The sequence below is a fragment of the Cervus canadensis genome, chromosome 18 (genome assembly GCF_019320065.1).
Source record: "Cervus canadensis isolate Bull #8, Minnesota chromosome 18, ASM1932006v1, whole genome shotgun sequence".
Classification (NCBI taxonomy): domain Eukaryota; kingdom Metazoa; phylum Chordata; class Mammalia; order Artiodactyla; family Cervidae; genus Cervus; species Cervus canadensis.
The window spans coordinates 49,828,282-49,855,455 of record NC_057403.1 but is presented as its reverse complement, the minus strand read 5'-3'; the positions used below and the strand labels follow the sequence as shown (position 1 = coordinate 49,855,455).

Here is a 27,174-nt window from a genome sequence, read left to right as displayed (position 1 = left end):
AAAAAAAAAAAAAAAAAAACCCCCCCCCCCCCCCCGCCCAAAACTTTACAACCACAGCTCAGCTAATGATATTTTTTCCATTGTTCCCAGTCAGTTCCAAACCCATTGTGTGCAAAGCCCATTTTCCCATGCATCTAAATGATAGATACAGGCTATGAAATTCTTTATTCTATTTGTAGCAGCTTATGCAGGTGCAGCCAAACACAAAGCTTCAGGACAAATTGTACACAAACTTTACAATGTGGGATTTGAATTTAAAATATGAAACATAAAATCTACACAAACTGATAAAAATCAAGCACAGATATCAGGACTGAAACTTATAACCCATGTGTGAAAGGGAGTCTTGTTTCCTTTCAAGTGCTTTATTCTGCTATAGAACAGTCGAAATGAAGATGTAAAGCTTTGTGGTTAGTTTAAATTATACACTCTGTAGATACTATACCAATTTTAAAAGTTACACATAGACCAACAGATGTCCATCAGTTCATCTGGGTTGACCAGACGCTCCAGCTGGATTGCAGAAAACAAACCAGGCCAGTGTGGAAAGAAAATCCACCTGTGCAATTTGTTGCAGAGTTTACTGATGGGCACATTGCACTCCTGGTCCGTGATGGCTACTGCTTTCTTCATCAGAGCTATCATTATAGGCTTCACGCCTCTGCCCACCTCCTGAGCCCCGCGTGCTATCAAATTCTTGAAGCTCTACCTCCTCTGTGTCTCCAATAATATTTGGAACTTCTGGTCTAGATGGCAGAAGATCTTCTAATTCCTTCATTAAAATGAACAAAAATAAGATTAGCTGGAAGATTATCATCTATCCATTTCCCTTTTGATACAATCCAAGGTATATGTTTGACAATTAAAATCTTTGCACTTTAAGCCAGAGATCACAAATGGATGACCCACAGACCAAATCTAGACATCTTTTGTGCAACCCATCTATTGATTAGAAAGCAATGAACAGATTTAATCGCTAACATTTAAACACTGGAAAACTTCACATTAGATATGTCTTCCTGCATGAACGACCAGCAGATGCTAAGCTGGGGTAAGAGATCTGCTCTCCAGAGTCCCAATCCTCCTACCACCACCTCACACCGTCTGCTTATGCCTTCACTAGTCTGGACTTGGCCCCATAAACTTTTACATCAGCTATTTCCACTTTAAAAAACAATGAGGCCAGACAATCAATCACTCAAATTAATAAACTATGTGATCTAATCTTAGCACTTAAAACAAATGGAAAGTGACAAAGAAAGAACTATTATTAAACTTTAAGTCATCTGTTGCCTAATACTTACAGAAAGTTTATCTGGGTTGATCCAGTTGTTTTCAGGAAACTGCACATCAAACTTAATGTAAAGATCGCCTTTTTCAAAAGGATTACGATATTGTGGCATTCCTTCACCTCGAACAACACGAACACATCCTATTATTTGAGTAAATAAAGGGGAAAATATTAAGAATTTTACCCAAGAAAGTGCTCAATAATAAATATTTTTTGAGTCACCCACTGTAGAAGATTACATAGAATCTTAGATCAAACAAAAATCAAGATTTACCTGGTTCAATTACTTTGCCAGGGGGGTATTTCACCACAATCTGACGTCCATCAAGGTGCTTAAATGTGAACTGAAATCCACAAAGAGCTTCAACAAGTCCTATCTTATATGTCATGTGCAAATCATTCCCATCTCTCTGGAACACCTACAGAGGAAGCACACAAGAAACAGCGCAACTATGGAGGCATGCTCTGCTGTGCTGTTACCTGAATCAATTTCAAAACCTTAACTCTACCATCTACTGCAAAAGTCAAATTGCCACAATCCCCAAGTTCCCTAAATTTATCAATATATATAAGGAAATCTAGCTATTCTCAAGTAATATGCTAGAAACTTCGATCACGAAAGAACTGGAATTGGAAATACAATTGCTCATAAGGCACAGCTGAAGCTTCAAAAACAGAACCAAGTCTATTTTACAATTATGGCCCATTTCTGAACTATGAGGGAAAGGGTGTACAAAGCCCAGTGGGATTCTGTAGGACAGGTTCACCTGGAATTTCCTCCAGACATGATTCTAAGAGGGGAAGGGGAAGGCCCAAGCTCAACTAAAAAAGCTCAACAAGTAAAAGGGCTCAAACCCCGTACTTCATTTAAGTATGAACAAGTTTTATCTAACCTAAGATACAAAACTTGCTTAGGTGAATGTAAACCAAATGCTAAATAAAGTTGGCTTGTTAATGCACTATAAGCCTATGGACTATGTAATGCAAAGGTTATTCAACAAGCATTTTAAAAAATGTTTCTGAGCATTCAACATGCAGGAAAAAATACATCCAATTTCACACATGCCCATCTTACAACTTCTGCTTCTTAGAATTTTCAAGTATCTATACTAACTTTTGAAATTTAACTTGAAATAAAATTAACTGCAGTGAACAGTCACCTAGATTTTTCTCAACAGCCTCTCTTTCAAAAAATAATGCTGGCTGGTTAATTCAGAGGAGAGGAAATCTGAAAGATAAGACTCTTTTCCTAAACTATCCTCCTAAACTTACCTATGAGGAAAGTTAGTCTCAAACCATTATCTTGACAATTGGTCCTGGACCAGCAGCCTCAGCAGCACCAGGAAGCTGGTTAGGAATGCACATTCTTGGGCACCATCCCATACCCACTGCATCAAAAACTATGAAGGTGAGGCCCAGCAATCTGTCATTTTAATAAGCCCTCCAGGGGATTCTAATGTATACTAAAGCTTAAGAATCACTGAATTTATATTACCTACATGAGTTTACTGAGGTGTTTCTTATAATCAGAGGAAAAATTAATTTAAGTAAAGTTTCTTTAATGCAGGACTTTTTAATGCTTTTGCAAACTTGTAAAATGGAAGTGTTTCTGAACATCTCATTATATTATTGTTCCAAGAACCATCCTTAACCAAGTATCATTTAGTTAAAGCAATGTTAGAAGGAGCAAGAAGACATACTATGTTCTTGGATAGAGGAACTCAAACTAATTTTTAAAAATGGTATTAGGGTTGTTTCTTGTTGGGGAGGGGGCCAGCAGTAAGGGTAGTTAGACCAGACAATTAGATGCTAAAATTCAAACAGAGAATATACAGGCAAGCATGGCCAGGAAATTTTTGAAAAACAAGACTAATGAGACTACCAAGAACCACACAATAAAATACTTAAAAGCTGAAATAATTTCTGATAAAGAGAGACTAGTATCACCCACTGTTACCCACCATTGTGGTTCTTTGATGTACAAATGCATTATGACAGCAAAATCACTGAAACACACACATACCTATACTGAAAGATGATACACATGCATACATATTACTCTCAAAACTGCACTATTTCTTTAATCAGAAGATTTACATTCTGTTTCAAGCTACAGAACCCACCCTGATCTCAAGGCCTCACAATTCCTACAAGCGTTGAGAGTTTTTAAACAAAAAGCCCCAAGCAAAATACAAGCTTGGTTATGAACTAGTTCAAACTAGTCAATTTTTCTTAAGAGGGTTAAGAATATTCTCAGTGGTATAAATTAAACAAGATGCCTAAATCTCATTTTGGGCTCAAATTTACTTTACCAGTCAGTAAAACCAAGAAGGAAAAATCTTTGACCTCTTACTAGACGAACTTCCATTCTAGCCTTTATCATCTTCTATTTTCTACTTCAGACAACCAGTAGCATCTGCTGTTTGTTAGAAATTCCATGCAATTCCACTGTAGCCAATAATTTTTAGAGGTTGATTTACTTCCAAATGCCTCCTCACAGTCCCCAGAAAGAAGAGCAGGTTATTCTTTATCTCATTTGATTCTACACTATCTTTCTGAAGGATGAGTTTTATTTTAAGTATGCAAAGCCAAGCCCAGGGAGATCAAAACTAGTACATGGGAGTCAGAACTTAAGTCTCTTGTCTCTAAGAACAGTGATTTCTATTCTGTAAAACCCAATATACTTACAGAATATTTCAACCCATAAGATAGAATTCTAGAAATTATTCCTTAAAAAAAAAAAAAGGAAATCTAGGAACCCTTGTCATTGGTAGGTTTGGCAATATTCACAAAAGGACAAGATACATTGCAATTTATAGATTTTCACTTTCACTTTCATAGATTTGCTGAGAAATAAATTTGACTAGCATCCCTTGAGAAAGGCTAGTGTAGTAGTAAGCCAGTCTAGCGAACGAATGAATCTAATCAAATTCCCAGAATCTGCATCTCAATATGGCTTTATTCTCTATTGGATTCTTAGTAATTTTTAAAATTTATTTGTAGAAATCACCATCATATGGGAGAAAATTTTATTGTGAACTAAAAAAGGTGGCTGACTTGTGATCTAGACTTCCAAAGAAACTCAAAATGGCAATGTGATCAAGTACAAAGCCAGGATTCTGTCAAATGCTTGTATATTTAAGAACTAGGTGGGCACTAAAGGTCCACGCATGTTCTTCATGAATAAAAAGGTCTATAATATACTCCACTGCACATGTAAAAAATACAGATGCAATGGTATAATCAAAATAACATACTCCAGGCCACATAGTTAGCTCAGTTCATTTTCCCATGTACATTAACACAGCAGTCCCCAAACTTTTGGGCACCAGTTTTGTGAATTCTTCCTGGACTGTGGGGTGGAGGTGTTGTAACAATGTTCAGGCAGTAATGCAAGCACAGTGATAGGGAGCAGCATATAAAGCTTCACTCAATGTCCAGGGGTTGAAGACCCTTGCATTAACAGATACAATACTGAGTCAACCAGAAATTTAAAAACAGGGAGTTCCCTGGCAATCATGTGGTTAGGACTCGGCACTTCCACTGCTGTGGGCACAGGTTCAACTCCTGGTCAAGGAACTAAGCTCCCACAAGCCACAAGACACCACTGCCCTCCCCTACCTCAAGAGAGAGAATGAGAATTTTAAAATGCAATGTTTTTAAAACTGCAGAACTTTTTTTTCAAGAAAAGCTCACATGGATACCCAGTATGTAAAACAAATCAATAGAGCAGTACTGAGGACATAAAAGGAGTTCACAGTGAAAACGAAGCTGCCTAGATTATCTGGTCCAACGCCTTATTTTCATAAACAAGGAAACGAGGGTACAGACACAACAGGATCACTTAAGGTTACAGTGCCAGTCAACGGCAGAGCTGGGACCAAGATCAGCTCCTACCGTGCTTCTGATAGCACCTGTCTTGCTGGTCTACTAAACAAGTCATTTCTCATTAATTCAGCCAAACCACTTAACAACTTCATCTATATTCAATGCTACTTCAGGGAACTCAAACTGATCCAACCTGTATCTTGGGCTTCCCTCATAGCTCAGTAGGTAAAGAATCTGCCTGCCATGCAGTTAATGCTACTTCAAGGAACTCAAACTTATCTAACCTGTATCTTGGGCTTCCCTCATAGCTCAGTGGGTAAAGAATCTGCCCACAATGCAGATGATCTGGGTTGGATTCCTGGGTTGGGAAAATCCCCTAGAGAAGGAAATGGCAATCCACTCCAGTATTCTTGCCTGGAGAATCCCATGGACAGAGAGGCCTGGGGGGCTACAGTCCATGGGGTCGCAAGAATTGGACATAACTTAGCAACAAAACCACCACCAATCTGTATCTTGCATACAAGACCCATTTCTGATCTTCTGAGGCAAAAATAAAACAAAAAGGAAATTACCTCATGCTCTTTTTCTTGTAGCAAAAGAACAATGTCTCCTGGTTCCACTCCTGGGGCCTGGTCTGCTTCCCCAGTAAATGTAATTCTCTGTCCATGTTTCATGCCTTTGTCTACGTGGACTTCAAGAATCTTGACTTCTTTAATCACTTTCTTCCCTTCACATTTTTTACAGCGGTCCTTTTCATTAATTACCTCTCCTGGAAAAAGAGGTCATTCAAACTTCCAGCAAAGGGTACTGTATTGCCCTCTTAAGTAAACAGGTCCTGATAACTCCTTTATTCACTAAATAAATTTCCTGTACTTCTTTAAACTGCTACCTGAACTTCTCATGAACATTCTTAGGAACAAAACTCACATCTTACTGCAGATTACTAAAGGACCCAGCTACTCTATTCCAGAGTATAAAATATCTTAAATAACATTATCTTACCTCCTGACACTACTTCCTAAAGTTAAAATAAAGCCTAAGGATCAAGCAAACAAAATGGGTGGTCAGACACTAGAACTTATACAAATGCTTCATTTTTTGTCTTAGTTTCATTTAAATTTAACAATGGAGCGAAAACCCAAATAAAAATTTAAACATCCTTTATGACTCCAACAGTTTTTTCTTCCATGTATTCTGAAATATTTGATCAATGGTATAATAAAATAAAACTGAAGTCATATAATAGTATATCGTGAGAAAAATACCATCAATTTCTAATGGCTGATTATTGGCACACTTTAATGCTTAGGTGACTATAAATGACTTTAGGAGCACTGCTTCTGCAAAGTATGTTCTGCAAAGCACCAGTTCCTTAAAATGGTAATGGCACATGGGAAAAGATTTCAGTCAACTCCAATTTCTTGAGTGGGAAATGTCAGCAACTTTAATAAGACAAAATGCACTAAGACTCTTCAGGAGGGAAATATGATATGTGGCTTCTCAAAATTATCTTGTCACTTTCAGAAGCAATTTGGAAAAGGGTGTTCTAGAACTGTCCAATATATCAGCCACTAGCCACCTGAGGTTATATAAATTTAAAATAATTAAAAGCTCAGTTCCTCAGCCTCACCCAGGTGGCTAGTGGCTACTACAGTAGACATTATATATATCCATCACAGAAAAATTCTTTTGGATAGCACTGCTCTAGAACAGGGCTGGCAAACTAAGGCTCACAGGCCAAACTGGGCATGGTCTTTGTTTCTGTAAATAATGTTTATCCAGAAGACAGTCATGCCCACTTATTTACATATTATCTGTGGCTATAAAAGTGCTAAAAGAGTAGAAGAGTAGCAGTTTCAAAAACCATTAACCTACAAAAACCTAAAATATTTACTTCTGTAAAATGAGTTTCAACTGCAATGATCTATCCTCAAAAGCTAACTAGTTTACAGTAAAATCCTCTACTTATCAGAATGAGAACTAAACAATTTGCTGTCTCCCTTTTACCTTTTAAAATATAAAGGATAAGTAAACAACAACAAAAAAATGCAAAAGGACAAAAGACTTTGCCCATCTTTTTGGAAAAAGACTGATATTCCACTCAACATAATATAAATTTACTGTTTATCAGTGTTCACTGAGCCTATGCAAAAGGAAATATTTTTCTATTTTTAAAAATAACTCTCTACCTTTTACAATACAATGAACATAAACACACGTTAAGAAAGAAAAACTGTAAGCCTCTCCAATTTCTGCATCCCCAATCCATTCCAACAGAAAGGCAGAGAAACACTGGCATGCATACCTTCTCCATTACAGTCAGAACACACAGACTGCATCTGCTGTACCATCCCTGGAGCCAGCTGTCTGATCATGATGCGTACACCTCGACCCCGACAAGCACTACACTTCTGAACAGCTCCAGACTTCCCACCTTGGCTAAAGCAAGCAGAAGTATAAATTAGATTTTTCCCCCCTAGGTCATGAACAATGGGAATTGTGCTTTTTACCTTCATCTTCAACCCCCAAAGACTGGTATTTTAACCAACTTTCAGAGGTATCAGAAACTGTTCTGGGTTGGGTAGTCAGTTTGAAGTCATGAATAAATTTTATTTGATACAGACTCAACATGTGACTCAAAGAACAGATCAAAGTTCATAACCAGGAAACACACTCACCCACTGCATGCACTACAGAGTACATTCTTGCTAAGTTGTAGTTTGGTTGTCTTGCCATTATACAGGTCTTCTAAAGATACTCTGTGGAGAAAAGAATTAGATTCAAATTTTGCCAAGTTGTCTTAAATACAAGAAAGGATTAGCTGATATAGCTAATTTCACTATAACCTTTTAAAGAAAGAATTCAAGAACACCTTACATTAAGTCAACTGAGTGAGATTTTATTTTGTAACTCAAATTGTTTATGGCTATAAATACAGGTAGTGTTTAAAGCCAGAATGTAAAGGATCAGGCCAATAATTGACTGTGCTGCATTTTCTGATAAAGCTGATAACTACACAAATTCATAACATCACACCTTCTTCCAGCCTTAGACAAAACCTTCACCTAATTCAACCCTTTGAATGAAGCAAAATTGTCATCCTCATTTTAGAGGACAAAACCGAGGCACAGAGAGGTTAAGTAACTTGCCCAAGATCACACAGGCAGTTTGGCTCTGGACTCCATGCTCTACTGTCAGCCTCTGTCCCCTTCAAGGACAATTCAGAAAGGCTGCAAAGTTATATTACAATTTCTGGGAGACACTCAGATTGGGTATGTCTTAAAAAAAAAAAAAAAAATTGGCTTTATTACACTGTAACAGAGAATAGGTTTCCAAATAGAAAGCCTACAAGCTTTCAATGTCTGAAAAACCCAGAGAATTATAAGCAAAATTTGAGCAACTTTAACAAAAATTTCAAAGGGGTCTATGACCCCCAAATGATCCAGATAAAAAGCCTATTAAAAATCCCAATTGATAAACCTCAACTTGCTTTTATTCACACAACATATTTGAACTGCAGGACCATTCATTTTCAGATAAACCTCAAAAAAAAAAAAAAATCTATTTATATCAAAGTCTCAAAAATATTCATTTACAACTTGGAAAAAACTTGCATTTAACTTGATTTTACCCTTCTCATAGTGTTTTTAAATCTTCTTTATTAGTAAAGTGGAAGTGAAGTCGCTCAATTTACTTTAAAACAAAGGAACAAAAATATTTTTTTTTTAATTAAATAAAGGAACAAAAAACTTAAAACTACCTTGCAAAGCACCTACATTATTTTGCAGCACTCAAAGCTGAAATTTTTATACATTCTAGACAGTGTAAGAATAAAGCACTTAAGGTCAAAACATTACCAACACTTCTAAACTATGGCATATCTAGACCTTAGACCAAAATACTTGGTTCCACCAGCCTTTTATCCTCCTCCTAAGAACCTTTAATCAACCATTTACAAGATAGGTAGGTCTTCTTTGCCTTACTTAATAAATCGCAGTTAGTATGCAACACCACTAGGTAAGAGGTCAGCAAGAAAAATCCTCATTTCAATAAACATGGCAAAGAAAGAAAAGTGGGGGTAATGGTCTAGTGAAGCTGGCACGCTCCACCGGTGGGGCTAAACTGACACATCCTCTAAAGATAATATAATTGTATTTATTTATCAGCCTCAAAATACTGATACCTCCCCAGGAATCTCTACCAATGAGACAAAGCTGTATATAAAGATAGAGCAGCATTATATACAGCATTATGCTGTATATAAAGATACAGCTGTATATAAAGATACAGCATTATAGGAAAAAAACTGGTAACATCCTATAGAAAAGGGAATGCTAAATAAATCATGAAATGTAATATCATAAAGACATCCAAAATTAAACACTGCAATGAAAATTTTAACAATTCATGCTTCAAGGTCCCCTTATCTACTCAAATGTATTAACTAGATAATATGAAACATTTTAAATAAACACTTGAACTTCAGTGTCATGCGTCTGCTAGTAAAACCATTATTGGTTCATGAAAAATTAACAGATAAAAGATCTCACAGAATTTGCAAAGTCAAATATCTATTTTCGAATTGGGTTCACAGTCTAAGATTAAGGTAAGATATCATTCATATGTTGGTAGGTTAATGTCAGGCTTGAAGCCAGCAAGCTCCATAAAAATCAATTTAGGAGAGTTCACAATGAGGATCAAGTAATAAGTGACTGTAACATGTCAGCCAACCAGTCGGATGGTCACTCACTTTGTAAGTTTTTAAATTAAAACTAACTCAAAAGGTTTAAATACTTCAGAGAAAAGAATCTTCTTAATTGATATTTTAAAAACAAGAAGCCTCAGAAGCATATACCAAAACCATCTTCCCACTCTGTAAAAACACCAACCATCCTTTAAGATCTGTCACCAAATACCAACATCCAGGTTATTAAATTCAACTTAATCAGCCAATAAGGACAGAATGGCAAACGAAGATTTTTTTTTTTGATTGATTAAAGACAATATTTTTTGATACCTTTTCTCTCCTGCACTGAATACTTCTACTTGGAAAAAAAGTACTTAGTATTTTTAAAGAAAAAAATAGATATTCACTTGAGTGGATGCATCATGTCTTCTCCTCTTCTTCTGCCATTTCGACTTCTGCTCTGATTACCCATGAAGCTAAATAATCCTCCACCAAAAATGTGAGAGAAAATATCATCCATGCCACCACCTCCACCGCTACCTTCCCGAAGACCTTGTTCTCCATATCTGTCATATAGTTCGCGCTTCTCAGGATTTGATAGTACTTCATATGCAAAACTTATTTCTTTGAACTATGAACAAAAAGGAAAAAGGAAAACAGTTGGATTTTCAAATAAAGGACTAGGGAAAGGCTATAGGAATCTAGAATTCATTTAATTCTAAGAAAAGTTACAGGTGGGTCCTATTTACCAACTATGACTAGCCAGAATGTTAGTATCCCTATTATAAAGTACAAAATATTAACATAAAAATGTGGCTCTATGGGCATAAATGGACTTTCCTTACAACATTCCCCTTTTTTCCAAGAAGGGCAATTTAAAACAAAAATCTCAGGGGGAAAAAAGTCTCACATAACTTACTTTGTCACCAGCATTTGGATTCTTATCAGGATGGTATTCTTTGGCTAACTTTCTGTATGCCTTCAATAAAAGATTAAAAAAAAAAAAAAAAAGGTTACATATAAAGACCAGTTTAAAGACTTATGAGTACTAACTTAACATCCAAATTTGAGAAGCAATACTTCCATTGGCACTGTTGGACATTTTCCATCTTAATACAGTTTACTCACTAGTAACAAAGTAGACAGTAGTTACATTGGAAAATAGATTATACTGAAGACAAATGCAAACAATAAAACAAAACCACAGAGAAAAACAAAACACTGAAACATCCTATATTTTCACTATTGTCAAACGTCTTTGATGGCCAGTAACCACACCAAGAAGACTCCAATAAACTCTAAAAATTAAGCTAAGGTAAGAATCCAGGCTCATGATGGCTCCTCTAATTGTAGTATCAGGAAAAAGCCAAGACAAGCTCCTATGTCAGGTTTATTTTCATACGGTGAATTGACTGTGGTCTCAAATGGAGTGACTTCAGTCTTTGCGAAGCTTCATACATTTGGGTGAACTATAAACCACTTAAGCGTTCATTCACAGATAGATGAATTATGTAATACAGAGCAGCATTTCCGGTAAGGTAACAGGAAGTCCTTTTACTCTGAACTGCACCCGTCCCACTGTCTAAGCAGCATTCTCATTTTTCTAAGCTTACAAATCCGGATACTCTAAGCCCCGTGAAGATGCTGTGGGACTTAAATGTCTCAAATGCTTTGAAATCCTGCGATGAAAGAGTCGCAGCCCTGCAAACAGCGATAATAAGGCCTTCTATTTATTTTTAGTCAGTGTACACTCAGGTGTTTGGCTGGGACCCATGGCTTCTTCCTGAAGCGGGTAGAGAACATCTGGGTTACCTGCCTACAGAACAAAGCACCCGAACACAGACCCACGCCACCTCCGGGTCGACAGGCGAGGGAGGAAGCCGGGAGAAGCTCCGCAGCCGCGGCTCCCAGGCAACATCCCTAAGCTTCCCCAAGCAGCCAGCGGGGGCGGCCTCGACCCCTCCACCAGGCCCCAAATCAGTCCCGACGCGGCTCGGGCGCCGACATCCGCGGCGTGGTCAACTCCTCTCCTGGGGCTGGGATGCGCTGGGCGCCTTGGTCCAACCTGTTTTTCCAGGGTGGTGACCTCCGCGTGAGGAAGGCCAGGCAGGCAGCTGCCTCCCGGGAGCGCCCGGCCTCCGGCGCTCGCCGGGGGAGGGAGGAAGGAAGCGTTTTCGTAGTGTTTGCGCAGAGGTGGGTTTTATTTGCTGCATCTGCGGGCGGGCGGGGACGGCGGCCCAAGGTCAGCCGAGGCCGAAGTGCACGGCCCGACGCGGGCCGGTCTCGCCGCCAGCCCCCAACCTGGGCCGGCCGCCGCCGGCTCGCGGGCTGCCCCGCAGCGCGGCCTGGCCGTCCCAGTCGCGCAGGCCCGTGCCCCTCACACCTTGCCCAGCCGGCCCGCGCCCCAATACCTTCTTCAGCTCGTTCTCGCTGGCGCCAGGCGGGACGCCCAGGATGTCGTACAGTTTCGTGTCGGCCACGTTCGCCATGGCGGCCGGCCGGGCAGCGCTCAGGAAAGAAGGCGGAGAAGCAGGAGGAGCGGAGCCGGGCCCTAAGCGGCGGCAGAGGCGGCGGCAGCGCAGGCGGGGACTGCGAGGGGGAAGCGGAGGTGGGGCTGAACTTTGACCCGACGCACGGCGCTCCGTGACGTCGCTGCGCAGAGCCCGCCGCGAGCGCAGGGGACCGTTGGGGTCGTGGGTGGTGAGGGAGCATGCTGGGTACTACTAGTTTGAGGCTGTGGGCCGCCAGATGAGGTTCAGCGTAGAAACCCGGAGAACTAACTATGCATGGGGCTCTCAGGGACATTAGCTCTCTCCAGAGGCATTTATTGGGGGTACTGAAAGGATGAAGAAGCACGCCCGCCCTTTCGGTCCACTTCCAGTCCGGCCGTAGAGAAAGTCTGTTCCGGGCTCGAGGAGGTCGTCCTCAGAGTTAAGGATGCCGCCCGCGGACCCTCTGGGAATGGTTTCCCTCCGGGTTTAAGATGAAAAACATCTTGTAGGACTTGAATGGTGTTTTACATTAGGGCATTTTCAAGCATTCACCAGAAGTAGTGTATTACACTGTTCAACGGTTAGCTGCATTTTGCCGATTTTGTTTAACGTATTCCCCCATACTCCCTACTTACAGTGTCTTAAGGGAAACCGTTCGTTTATAAATACTATGTGTGTGTATACATATAATTTTTTAAGGCATTATTACATCCCCACATGTAATGAAATGAATTCATCTAATTCCTAATCTGCGTTTGAGCCTAGTGGCTCAGTCATGTCGGACTCAGACCCTAGGGACTGGAGCCTGCCAGGCTCCTCTGTCTGTGGGATTCTCCAGGCAAGAATACTGGAATGGGCAGCCATTCCCTTTTCCCTGGGATCTTCCCTACCCAGGGATGGAACCTGGGTTTCCTGCATTGCAGACAAAACTTTTAGGGGCTGCTGTTTAGACTTTCACCATTGTCCCATGTCCTTTCACAATTGGTTCGTGGCATCTAGATCCACAAGTTCCACCCCTTGCATCTGGATCAAGTGCCGAAGTTCTTACTTGGTACATAATAACTTTAAAATGAGTCAACATCAGAGATCTAGATGGTATCAGCAGCCTGGTTGGGCACACAGTCATCTGGTGATTGTTGCCCATGATTTAGGTTCAGAAAATGTTTGCCATTCACCTAGCCACGGACTTACCTCGTGGCTCAGCTGGTAAAGAATCCGCCCGCAATGAGGGAGACCAGGGTTCGATCCCTGTGTTGGGAAGATCCCCTGGAGAAGGGAAAGGCTACCCACCCCAGTATTCTGGCCTGGAGAATTCCATGGACTGTATAGTCCATGGGGTCGCAAAGAGTCGGAAAAGACTGAGCGACTTTCACTGTTTACCACGTGCTAAGATGTATGGTCTCCTGTTCTGGTGGAGGGGAGTGTTACAGAAGAATAAGTCATAATGCTTAGCTTTTAAACTCACTAATGATTTATGGAAATAGAAAAAATAACATCTTTTGATCCTTTGGAAACTGAACTAGTATGGTAATAAAGACTCCAGCATAGGCATCTCACTTAGGATAACCACTTCTCCTTGGCATTCCTCCAGACCTAGTTTGGAGGGCTTTGAGTGCCATGCCAAGGGGTTGAAATTTATCCTGAAAACCCTGGGGAATAATTGAAGTCATGATTCTCTTTTCACCTAACTCTTCCATTTTTCTCAAATCCTGACCAAAATCCTGCTCTTTCAGTGAAGTCTTTCTTGACTCCATAACCAGTTGAACATTGCTATCTTATTTGAATTCCCACTAACCTTGGCTTGTGAGACTTGAATGGTATTTTGCTGTGAGTCTGAGCTCCATTAGTAGGTTCCTTAGGGGAAATTCACTCTTCTGTTTTTGAATGCAGATGGTCTAGTTTTGAATGCAGTAAAGGCCCTGATAATTTCAATTCCTCCACTTCCTTTTCACATTTTGAGTGGTTCATAAGAGGCAATATAAAGTTGTGGTGGAGGTAAAACGTAGGCTGGTAACCTGGCTCTGCCATTTATTAACAACATGACCTTGAGCAAGTTACTTAACTTTTTTGAGGCTGTTGCCTCACATGTAAAATGGGGTTTAATAGTTTTTATATCATTGGCTTGTTCTGATTATTAAAACAGTTGATATACAGTACTGAAAACAGAAGCTAAAACCAAGTAAGTATTAGCAACTTTTTTTGGCAATTTGCCTATAAACTGTCTCCACATCTCTATTCATTGACTTTTATCTAAATTCTTGGCTTTCCAAGTGGAATTTCCCAACTTCCTTCATTGCCTATGTGGAATAGTCCTCAGTCCTTGGTGATCTCGGCTATCCAATTCTCCCTGCTAGCTGATTACCAGATTCTCTCCTTTCTCCATCCATTCCTGTTCCACATGAGATTATGAACTAAAAACTTTGTCTGAATTACAACTTTTGTATAGTTTATTATTTTATTTTCATCTTATTTTCTTTCTGTCCATAAAGAGTCAAACTTCTATTTGTTCCAGTTTTACTTTATATATATATATATATATATATTTTTTTTTTTTTGCAAGGGTTTTCCCTTGGTTAGATTTTAGCTTCTGTTTTCTAGTGAAGAATAGCTGGGTAAGTCCCACCATCACCACCACTCCCACCAAGGTCAGATTTACTTTACTAACCTGACTTAAATCAGTTGTCACAGTTCATATTTTTATTTTCATTTATTTACAATAATTCCTCCATTTCTGAGCATTAATTGTAGTCACCATTGTTATTTGCTAATGTTATAGGTCAACAAGTTATTTCAGAACAGTTCTGTGTGCTTCAGCTGACACATGCTCTCCTCCCTGTCATCACATACTGAGTCAAACCCGTGTCAGGGTGAGCACTGTAACATTTTCAGCCACTGACTTTGTATTTTTAAGGTAGCTCATTTATTTTAGCTCCATATTTAGCTAATGCCGCAAAGGGAACAAGATCTTTATCTCATTTCGTGTTTCAGGCATCATAAAATGCTGAGTCACAGTGCATCTGAGGGCTGCTGTCACTAGGCAAGTGATTTAAAGTTTGAAGTTGGAGTGATTTCAGATTTCTGCCAGGTTTATATTGTTGTTCAATTTCTTTTTCTTTTTAAATTTACTGCACTGGTGTAATTTTGTGGGGTTGGGAGTGGGGTGGAGGTGGATAAGGACTAGGGAGAGACTGTATGAACCAGAAAGGCCATTCATATTGTTCACAACTAACTGAATACAGTACCATGAGATCCATGATTTTAGATGCCTTAAATATATGGTTCAGGCGGTTCAGACAGTAGTTTTGCTTTCTGCCTTTTATCTAATGGGCTTCCCTGGTGGCTCAGAGGTTAAGGTGTCTGCCTGCAATGCGGGAGACCTGGGTTTGATCCCTGGGTTGGGAAGATCCCCTGGAGAAGGAAATGGCAACCCACTCCAGTATTCTTGCCTGGAGAATCCCATGGACAGAGGAGCCTGGTGGGCTACAGTCCACGGGGTCGCAAAAAGTCAGACAGGACTGAACGACTTCACTTTCACTTTTATCTAACTAATTTGTGTGTGTATATGCATGTGTGTGTGTGCACTTGAAAAGAATGTTTATTCTGCTATTGTGTGGAATATTCTGTAAATCTAACTAGTTTTGAATATACAGAGCAGATGACGCCAGATGAAATATTTGTCAGGGTATACAGAAGACATACACTTGTCATGAGGATATTAGTACAATTAGAATTGATGATTGTTGGTACTCTGAGAAAAAAAACTGTGGAGTTTGGATCACTGGATAATCTGCATTCCTTGCAGTTCCTAAACTAGATTGTTTAGTAATGGTACAGCATGGTTATATAGGGTATATATGTATATGTGTGTATATATATTATTCATATATACACAATACAATGTATATATAATGTATATATTGTACATACACAATACGGTGTTTCTGTGAACTGCCTTATAGTCTCATTTTTGTACATGTTCTTAGTTGCTTCCATACAATACATTTCTAGGATGCGGTTAATATTTTCATTTTGTCATTTTGTATGTGAAGAGCACATGCTTTTGTTCTGGCATATAATCTTAAAATATTCTAAAGTTGTGGGTTTGCTTAATAAAATTTCCATACCTTAAGTGTTAGAACAATTGTTAATAAACAATTGACAATATAGATTAGGAAAATCATCCAAAATCCATACTGACTTTTAAGAATCAAATATATCTATATATAAATATATATGTGTGTGTGTGTACACATACACATACATTTATATACATAAACATACATATGTGGTATACATATACATATGGTGTACATCATTGTATAGCTCCACAGCTAACCTGTTAAACTCTGTCATGTCAAACCTTTCATGTCAATTAGCACATTTAATTTTTCAGTTTGCTTATATCATTGCAGTGGTATAGTAAGCAGAAAAACTGGAAAGTTTAACCATTTGTTTAGGGACAAATAATGGGGAAAATATGCCTATATATTTATTCACTCATTCAACAAATATGTATTATGGACCCATTATGTGTTGGGCATTCTTTAAGGCTAGGGATACAATCATAAAACAAAATCCTTTCCTTTACAGAACTTACATTCTAGTGGTGAAGACAGAAGGTAAACAAACAAGTAAATACATGGTATAACAGACGAAAAAGAAGAAAGATAAGGAAGGAGGCCAGTATGGCTGAGTGACAGCAAGTTAAGGAGATAGTACAAGGAGCTAAAGTCAGAGATGTTGTGAAAGACCCAATTAGGTCCATTGTAAAGACTTTGGCTTTTACTCTGAGTGTGATGGGAAGCCTTTAACGAGATTGACCAGAAGAGAAACATAAACTAAGTGGCATTTTAAATGGGTCTGTGGGACCTCCCTGGCGGTCCATGGGTTAAGACTATGAGCTCTTTTTTTTTTGACTATGAGCTCTTAATGCAGGGGGCCTGGCTTCTGGTCAAGAAACTATATCCCACATTCTGAAAGAAAGACAAAAGATCCTGCATGCTGCAACTAAGACCCAGTGCAGCCAAATAAATAAATATTAAACATAAATAAATGCATCCAGTAACTGTGTTGAGAATCTATTGTAATAAAACCTGAGAAAGGGATGACTTGGGCCCAGGTTGAAGAGGTGGAAGTTGCTGAGGAATGGTTGGATTCTGGATATATTTTGAATTTGGAACCAATAGAGTTAAATCTGGGGTGGAAATGGTAAAAATAAGACTTCATGTTAAATTAGAGATGCTTATTAGACATTCAAGGAGCAATGTTGAGTAAACAGTGGGTTTATAAGAATGGAGTCGGAAGAGCTGTGGTTTAGGCTAGAGCTGTAAATTGAGACTCCCTCAACACATTGATGGTATATAACTTAAGACTTGGTAATCTCACCTATGATCGTTTACTCAGTAACTACACATTAGGACCCCTGGAAGAACTTTTTAAAAATTCCAATGTCCTCCCAGAGGTCCTGACTGAACTGATCAGAAATAGAGCAAGGCATTATATTTTTTAAAATAGTCTATGGTGATTCTAGTTTTGAATACTTAGATTGTTATAGTTTTTTTTTACATAGTAAATATTTTTTTACATTACAGTTTTTTTTTAGCATTGTAAACAATGCTTCTATGAACTGCCTTATAGTCTAATTTTTGTGCATATTCTTATGCACAGTTGCTTCCTTAGGATACATTTCTAGAATATTGTTAATATTTTCATTTTGTCAATTTACTCATGAAGAACACGTGCTTTTGTTCTGGCATATAATCTTAAAATATTCTGGGCTTCCCTTGTGGTTCAGCTGGTAAAGAATCTGCCTGCAATGCGGGAGACCAGGCTTCAATCCCTGGGTTGGGAAGATCCCCTGGAGAAGGGAAAGGCTACCCACTACAGTATTCTGGCCTGGAGAATTCCATGGGCTGTGTGGGTCCATGGGGTTGCAAAGAGTCCGACATGACTGAGCGACTTTCACTTTCATTTCACTGCTGAGATGGGAAAAGGACATGGAATGATTGGCTAATACTCAGCAGAAGGGCAGAAAAATTGGCAAAGGACTTGGCAATAGCCTTTAAAATATTCTAAAAGTGTGGGTTTTTAAAAAATAAAATTTCCATACCTTAAGTGTTAGAATAATTTGTTATTAAGCAATTGATAATATAAATTAGGAAAATCACCCAACATCTATAGTGACATTGAAGTGTCAAATCTTTTTCCTAGACATAGTGCTTAAAGGTCTTAACATTGTTTAATCAGAAGAAATTGTTGCTAAGAAAGATCATTTATTTCTTCACTTCTGTCTTAATTTTTAGCTTGAAATATGTGTAAATGATCTTTCTAACACCCTGGTCTCTCACTTCCTTGAACTCACATCCAATGGTCTTGTCCTCCATTGCCATGGAGCTACTTACTCTGGTGGTTTTATAACTTTGTCATTGCCAAACTCTCATTAATCTCATTCACTGATTACCGCTTATCTTTCCACTCCCTCTAATACTCTGAACCCAGCAATCTTTCAACCACACCAGGACTGGATTTAGCAAAGTGGAGACCATTATAAGAATGGAACAAGGACTTTGAAAGTGTACAGTGGAGAGATGATAATGTTTGATGGCGGATGTCAGAATGTAGTACTATCAATGGGTTATGGGGTCCTGATCCTATAGGGGGATGGATTTGATATATTAATAAATATTTGAAAGATGAGAAAAATTGAAATGATTTCATATTTTTATTTGCGGCACTAAAGTGGTGGTAAAATCATTTACAGAGATGAAAAAGGCTAAGGAAGGAGCAGATTTGATGGTTGTATGAATCAAGAACTCTATTAAATATTTTGGCAGAATTAAATTTGAAATTCCAGTATCTAACTAGAAATGTAGACTAAGGAATCAAATCTAATTAATCACTTAGAGCTCAAGGAAGAGGTCAAGGCTGGGATAGAAATTTTGCAACAGTTATCCTAGGTGGCTTTCAAAGTCTGGGGACTGGTTGAAGTCACCTTCTAGGCCCAGGGGAAAGAAGGAAAAACAGCCACAGTTTAAGAGGGCTGCACTTTCAATCTGAATAAGAAGGCAAAGTTCACAGGAGTTGAGGCTGTGGGAATTTTGATGGGCAGTGAATTCCAGAGGGCAGAGAGGAAGAATTTCAGACTTCGTTATTTTAGACCCACTCAATAGGAATTTAAATTTTTTTCTAGTACCAGTCAGTATCATTTTGAAACTGTTCAAATCTGGTGTGATCTGGCTATAAAAACTCTTGAATGGTTTATTGTTGTTGTTCAGTCACTCAGCCATGTCCGACTCTTTGCAATCCCATGGACTGCAGCACACCAGGCTTCCCTGTCCTTCACCATCTCTCGGAGTTTGTTCAAACTCATGTCCATCGAGTCGGTGATGCCATCCAACCACCTCATCCTCTGTCGTCCCCTTCTCCTGCTTTCAATCTTTCCCAGCATCAGGGTCTTTTCCAAGGAGTCAGTTCTTTGTATCAGGTGGCCAAAGTACTGGAGTTTCAGCTTCAGCATCAGTCTTTCCAATGAATATTCAGGGCTGATTTCCTTTAGGATGGACTGGTTGGATCTCCTTGCAGTCCAAGGGACTCTCAAGAGTCTTCTCCAATGCCACAATTCAAAAACATCAATTCTTTAGCACCCAATCTTCTTTACGGTCCAGCTCTCACATCCATACATGACTACTGGAAAAACCATAGCTTTGGTTTTTCCAGAATGGAAAATGGTTTTCCAGAATGGTTATTACAGAACTTTAATTTTATCAAAAAATGTTGGCTATTTTTCCAATTCTAGAGTAATCAAGAATCCTAACACTTTCTTTCTAAATATCTGGTTCTGAAGGATTTATCAGTTTCTTAAAGGAAAAAGAAAGAAAGGAGAAGAACTTGATTCAGCCTACCTTAGAGTAGGCTGAATGAGTAGGCTTAAATGATTATAATCATTTAATCATTTCATTAAATGATTTTCAAATCACCTATTTTTCAGTTTCATCTATCTCAACTTGAATGTTTCTTATACTTATGAATTTATGAATGTAGACATCTTGCTTGCAATGAAGTTATTTTAAATTTTTTAATTAATATATTTATGTTATTCAAAATTATACAGAGAAATCTTGCTTCCATCCCTGTCCTCTTCACCCCTGTTTACGTCATACCAATTGCCTGTATTTCTTGTCTTTCCATCGTTTCTTTATACAAGTCAAGCAATTTAAATTTATATTCTTATCTCCACTTCTTTTTAATATAAAAGTAGAATACTATTAGTATATGCTCTGCTCTGCACTGTATTTGAACTAAAATCCTTAAAATCCTTCCACATCAGTACATAGAAATTTTCCTCATTCTTTTTTTTTCACAATAGTAAAAGATGTTTATCAGTTTTCACAATCAATAGCCAGACAAAAAATAAAAGATAATTACAATTGCAAGCCATAATGGGAACATGATTAACTTAACAATATAAAATAATTACATACTATTTGGCAGGGGGGTGTCAAGCAGTGTGATGTCGTAAGTGGAAGTGCATATGTGCACTTCATCCATCCAGCCAGTCTATGTCTTTTGGTTGGTGCATTTAATCCATTTACATTTAAGGTACTTATCAATATGCGTGGGCTTCCCTCATAGCTCAGTCGGTAAGGAATCTGCCTGCAATGCAGGAGACCTGGGTTCAATTCCTGAGTCAGGAAGATCCCCTAAAGAAGGAACTGGCCATCCACTGCAGTATTCTTGCCTGGGAAATCCCATGGACAGAGCAGCCTGGTGGGCTATAGTCCATGGGTTTGCAAGAGTTGAACACGACAGCAACTAAACCACCACCACCATCAATATATATGATCCTGTTACTGTATTCTTAATTGTTTTGGGTTTATTTTCTGTAGGGCTTTTCCTTTTCTTGTGTTTCCTTCCTAGTGAAGTTCCTTTAGCATTTGTTGTAAAGCTGGTTTGGTGGTGCTGAATTCTCTTAACTTTTGCTTGTCTGGAAAGCTTTTGATTTCTCCATCAAATCTGAAGGAGAGTCTTGCTGAGTAGAGTATTCTTGGTTGTAGGTTCTTCCCTTTCATCACTTTAAATATATCATGCCATTCCCTTCTGGCTTGTAGAGTTTCTGTTGAGAAATCAGCTGATAGCCTAATGGGAGTTCCCTTGTATGTTATTTGTCATTTTTCTCTTGTTGCTTTTAATATTTTATCTCTGTCTTTAATTTTTGTCAGTTTGATTACTATATGTCTCACTGTGTTCCTCCTTGAGTTTATCCTTCCTGGGACTCGGGGCTTCCTGGACTTGGTTGACTATTTCCTTTCCCATATTTAGGAAGTTTTTAGCTATTATCTCTTCAAATATTTTCCCAGAAAACAAAGATATTTCTCAGGACCTTTCTGTTTCTCTTCTCCTTCTGGGACCCCTCTAATGCGAATGTTTGTGCATTTGATGTTGTCCCAGAGGTCTCTTAGGCTGTCTTCATTTCTTTTCATTCTTTTATCTATATCCTGTTCTCTGGCAGTGATTTCCACCATTCTGATGGGAGGGACTGGTGGGTGGTAGGGAAAACTGGGTCTTGCTCTGGTGGGCAGGGCCTTGCTCAATAAAGCTTTGATCCAATTATCTGGTGATAGATGGGGTTGCACTCCCTCCCTGGTAGTTGTTTGATCTGAAGTGACCCGGCACGGAGGCCTAGGGCTGTATGGTAGGGTTAATGGTGAACTCCAAGAGGATTTATGCCAAGAGGGACCTGCCAGTGCCCCCATGCCTATGGTGAGCCTGCCAACCCAGGCCCTCCCACACTAGCAGGTAGTTTTGGTTCAGTCTCCTGTAGGGTCATTGCTCCTCTTCTCTGGGTCTAGGAGTATGCAAAATTTTGTTTGTGCCCTCTAAGACTGAGCTCTCTGTTTCCCTCAGTCCTCTGGAAGGCCTATAATCCAATCCCACTGGCCCTGCAGGCCAGATTCCCTGGGGATTCACAGTCCCTTTGTCAGATCCCCAGGCTGGGAAGCCTGGCAAGGGGTTCAGAACCTTCACAATAGTGTGAGAACTTCTTTGGTATTGTAATTCTCCAGTCTGTGGTTCACCCACCTGACGGGTATGGGATTTTATTTTATCGATATTGCGCTCCTCCTACCTTCTCATTGCAGCTTCTTCTTTGACTTTGGATGTGGGGTATCTTTTTGTGGGTGGGTTCCAGTGTCCACCTGCTGATGGTTGTACAATCAGTTCAGTTCAGTTCAGTTCAGTCGCTCAGTCATGTCCGACTCTTTGTGACCCCATGAATCGCAGCACGCCAGGCCTCCCTGTCCATCACCAACTCCCGGAGTTTACTCATGTCCATCGAGTCGGTGATGCCATCCAACCATCTCATCTTCTGTCATCCCCTTCTCCTCCTGCCCCCAATCCCTCCCAGCATCAGGGTCTTTTCCAATGAGTCAACTCTTTGCATGAGGTGGCCAAAGTACTGGAGTTTCAGCTTCAGTGTCGGTCCTTCCAATGAACACCCAGGACTGATCTCCTTTAGGATGGACTGGTTGGATCTCCTTGCAGTCCAAGTGACTCTCAAGAGTCTTCTCCAACACCACAGTTCAAAAGCATCAGTTTTTCAGCACTCAGCTTTCTTCACAGTCCAACTCTCACATCCATACATGACCACTGGAAAAACCGTAGCCTTGACTGGACGGACATTTGTTGGCAAAGTAGTGTCTGTGCTTTTTAATATGCTCTTGAGGTTGGTCATAACTTTCCTTCCAAGGAGTAAGCATCTTTTAATTTCATGACTGCAGTCATCATCTGCAGTGATCTTGGAGCCCAATAAAATAAAGTCTGACACTGTTTCCACTGTCTCCCCATCTATTTCCCATGAAGTGATGGGACCAGATGCCATGATCTTAGTTTTCTGAATGTTGAGCTTTAAGCCAACTTTTTCACTCTCCTCTTTCACTTTCATCAAGAGGCTTTTTAGTTCCTCTTCACTTTCTGCCATAAGGGTGGTGTCATCTGCATATCTGAGGTTATTGATATTTCTCCCAGCAATCTTGATTCCAGCTTGTGCTTCTTCCAGCCCAGCATTTCTCATAGCTAGTTGCAATTTTGGTGCTCTCGCAGGTGGAAATGAGCACATGTCCTTCTACTCCACCATCTTGAACTGGACTCTTCATTCTTTTTTGTAGCAACATACATTGTGAGAATGTACCATGATTTATGTAATTAGCTCTTTTTGATGAACAACTGACCTGTTATCTGGTAACTAAGATATGTATCTATCCCAGAGATGAAAATGCCTTAGAAGTTATTCTTTATTTACCAATTTCAGGAAATAGGACCAAATTCTTCAGTGGTATTCTACAAGGGTGAAAAAAGTTTTGAGTTTATTTTTGATAGCTTAATTTTTAAAGGAAATTGCTTTAATCAAAAGAAAAATTCCAATTTTCTGAAGAACACAAGGTATTGTTTTCAAATACCCTAGAATTCTAGGTCAATGTAATGGAGACATTTCTTTAGCTGTGGTTTAGCTGTGAACTTGGCTAGCAGATTTATTCTTCTAAAGAAATGAACTACCCAGGTCCAACTGGAAAAATACATAGAAGAAATCCAGAGGATTGTTGGCCTTGATGATGGAGGCCCTCTTTTTCCTCTAAAAGAAACCACAATAGAATACTCTTTAGGGGGATCTCCATGAGCAATAAAACTCACTGAAATGAGTATTGTTCAAGTCTGTGTCTCCTTGGAAAGAAGATTCCATTCTGAAATTTTCTTTCTGTAAATCTAACTATTTAATTTTTTTCCCCAGCCAGATTAGGGGGCTGGCAGACTAATAACGTTCATGAATGAATAGCTCTCATTATCTAAAAAGTCAGTGGTGACCTGAAGTAGTGTCCCCCCTCAACTCCTGCAAAAATTTCTTGTAAGAGTTCTTTTATCTCTTTTCTTAGCAGCATTAATTAAGTTTTAAAAGTTAGTTATAAACCACCACACACACACAAAAAAAAAACCACACACACACACACAAAAGTTAGTTATTAGTCCTCTAAAAATTGCTCCACAACTTTGAAAAGTCCACAAGTTGTGGCTGTTCTCCTTTGCTGAGGTGGTCCTCAGTAACAACTAACATTCTAACATTTATTAAATACTCACTCCTACCAGGTACCATAGAATAAGCATGGCCTCTTTCCTCAAAGAAATCATCACGAAGATAGCTTCAACCCTGCTGTGTTTTCCAGCGGTTGGATTCCACAACTGGAGGAACATTGAGATGTGAATGTGGTTTATATCACTAATAAAAAGATTTCAATTGCTCTTTGGAGATGGAAGATACATACTATAACTAAAATTGTATAAATACTGTAATTGTAGGTTCCAGGATGCTCTATTAGGCTGAAGGAAATGCTGTCTGTAGATTGTGCAAAGGTCAAAGTCGTGGTTCTCATGCCCAGTTGTGCAGTAAGTTTTCTGAGGATGAAAGTAATTTAAAGATCCCTTCCTACTTTTCTGTAAGTTTCATGGGAGCAGAAATTATATCTCTCTTGCTTGTTTTATTTCTCTCTACTTTAAAAAGTGCTTTGTACATAGTGGTAAAGTATTAAAGTGACAATTAGCCATAGTAAGGAAAACTTTACAGGTGGGAAGGGAGGGGAGAGCAATGTAGTAAATGGTATAGTACCACTGGGTAGAATTTGCAGTGAGAGAGAAAGACGGGACATAGCAACTTTTAACATAGCGCGGACAGGTGAGAACTTATAGTCAAGGAGCAAAGTGGGGATCAGTGGGTAGAAAATTACTAGGAAACAACATCAGAGGTCATGGGAGATTCTGCTAAACTGACCTAACAGGCTTCTTGGTAAAGGCAGCCTAGGGTGATCAGACATCATCTGAGAGATCGTAGTGGTTGAGGAACCTGTTAAGATATCTCTATATCTTAGAGATGAGGTATGCAGGAGGGGAGATTCTGGCTAAACTGATTTATCAAGATTCTTGTTTAAATTGGACAATGCAGTAGATGAACACAGAAGTCTGAAAGTCAGGTTGAGTTGAAAAAAAGTTCGGGGGAATCTGAGTAAAGTTTGGTCAATGAGAGAATATTTTTCAAAAGAAAGCAGTCAATTATCTGTGGAATGGATAGTGAATTACAATGAATTCCTTGTATTAAATATTCATGTATTCACCCATTTGTTCATTTCACAAATACCTAAGTGAAATATTTATATAGACACCATTCTAGGCACTTGGGGGAAAAAAATCAATGAACAACACCCAGATTCAATTTCTGTCCTCATGGAACTTATATTCTAGTTGTAAACAAGGTAAGTAAGTAAAATATATATTACGTTTGATAGAGACCAGTGCTTCAGAGAAGAAGAAGCAGATAAAGAGAATAAGAAATGTTGGGAGAAGGCTATAGTATTGAAATTGTAGATATGATGTCCAGAGAAGACCTCCCTAAGATGGTGACATTTAAGTAAAGCCCAGGTGTAAATGAAGAAGGAAGGATCTGCCAGATATCTGGGGAAAGAACATTCCAATTCTAGCAGAAGGAACAGCACGTGTATAAATTCTGTGACAGAAGTGTGCCAAGGAGTGTGCCAAAGTTAGAAAGGTAAAGCAAGACAGGACATACAGAGCTTATGTTCATTGTGTAGACTTGGCTTCTACATAGCATTAGATGGGAAGACATTGACAGATTTTGAGCAGGGAAGCAAGGTGATGGGATGGACATTTTCAAAGTGTACTCTACTGCATTGTGAATGGATTGAAGAGCAATAAGGGCAGAAGTTAAGAGGTTATTACAAAAATCCAGGCAAGATAAGAAAGGTTTCCTCAGTGATCAGTGCAAAGAAATAGAGGAAAACAATAGAATGGGAAAGACTGGAGATCTCTTCAAGAAAATTAGATACCAAAGGAACTTTTCATGCAAAGATGGGCACAATAAAGGAAAGAAATGGTATGGACCTAAGAGAAGCAGAAGATATTAAGAAGAGGTGGCAAGAATACACAGAAGAGCTATTAAAAAGAACATCTTCATGACCCAGATAACCATCATGGTGTGATCACCCACCTAGAGCCAAACATCCTGGAATGAGAAGTCAAAGGGCCTTAGGAAGCATCACTACCAACAGAGCAAGTGGAGGTGATGGAATTCCAGTTGAGTTATTTCAAATCCTAAAAGATGATGCTGTGAAAGTGCTGTACTCAATATGCCAGCAAATCTGGAAATCTCAGCAATAGCCACAGGACTGGAAAAGGTCAGTTTTCATTCCAATCCTAAAGAAAGGGAATGCCAAAGAATGTTCCAACTCTGCACAATTGCACTCATCTCACACACTAGCAAAGTAATGCTCATATTCTCCAAGCCAAGCTTCAACAGTATGTGAACCATGAACTTCCAGATGTTCAAGCTGGATTTAGAAAAGGCAGAGGAACCACAAATCAAATTGCCAGCATCTGTTGGATCATCGAAAAAGCAACAGAGTTCCAGAAAAATATCTATTTCTGCTTTATTGATTATGCAAAAGCTTTTGACTGTGCAGATCACATCAAACTGTGGAAAATTCTTCAGGAGATGGGAATACCAGACCACCTTAGCTGCTTCCTGAGAAATCTGTATGCAGGTCAAGAAGCAACAGTTAGAACCAGACATGGGACAAAAGATTAGTTCCAGATTGGGAATGGAGCACATCAAGGCTGTGTATTGTCACCCTGTTTGTTTAACTTATGTGCAGAGTACATCATGTGAAATGCTGGGCTGGATGAAGCCCAAGCTGGAATCAAGATTGCTGGGAGAAATATCAGTTACCTCAGATATGCAGATGACACCACTGTTATGACAGAAAATGAAGAGGAAATTAAGAGCCTCTTGATGAAAGTGAAAGAGGAGACTGAAAACGTTG

The 27,174-nt window shown here is 39.2% G+C and overlaps 2 protein-coding genes across 2 annotated transcripts in view; both read right to left on the bottom strand.

The window, feature by feature from the left end:
- LOC122421320 (dnaJ homolog subfamily A member 2-like) overlaps positions 1-106 on the bottom strand; it is a 6,671-nt gene extending 6,565 nt beyond the window's left edge. Inside the window, exon 1 of the mRNA XM_043437176.1 lies at positions 103-106. Within this exon, the coding sequence (XP_043293111.1) occupies positions 103-106 (4 nt within the window). The remainder of the gene's footprint in view (positions 1-102) is intronic.
- Positions 107-146: 40 nt separating this feature from the next.
- On the bottom strand, positions 147-12,407 carry LOC122420844 (dnaJ homolog subfamily A member 2). Its single transcript, XM_043436368.1, has 9 exons — positions 12,218-12,407; positions 10,726-10,785; positions 10,214-10,437; positions 7,798-7,878; positions 7,425-7,558; positions 5,692-5,888; positions 1,566-1,710; positions 1,305-1,432; positions 147-772 (listed from the first exon to the last, which is right to left on the bottom strand). The coding sequence occupies exons 1-9, from the start codon at positions 12,293-12,295 to the stop codon at positions 581-583; spliced, it is 1,239 nt and encodes a 412-aa protein (XP_043292303.1). The 5' UTR covers positions 12,296-12,407; the 3' UTR covers positions 147-580.
- Between the last annotated feature and the right edge of the window lie 14,767 nt (positions 12,408-27,174).

Excerpts from the sequence above, each read along its gene's own strand:
- LOC122420844 (XM_043436368.1), bottom strand. The coding sequence starts at position 12,295 with ATGGCGAACGTGGCCGACACGAAACTGTACGACATCCTGGGCGTCCCG. Across the intron at positions 1,711-5,691 it reads TACAAGAAAAAGAGCATGAG|GTGTTCCAGAGAGATGGGAA; the intron begins GTAATTTCCTTT and ends CTTCCTCTGTAG. Across the intron at positions 773-1,304 it reads TCAACCCAGATAAACTTTCT|GAATTAGAAGATCTTCTGCC; the intron begins GTAAGTATTAGG and ends ATTTTAATGAAG.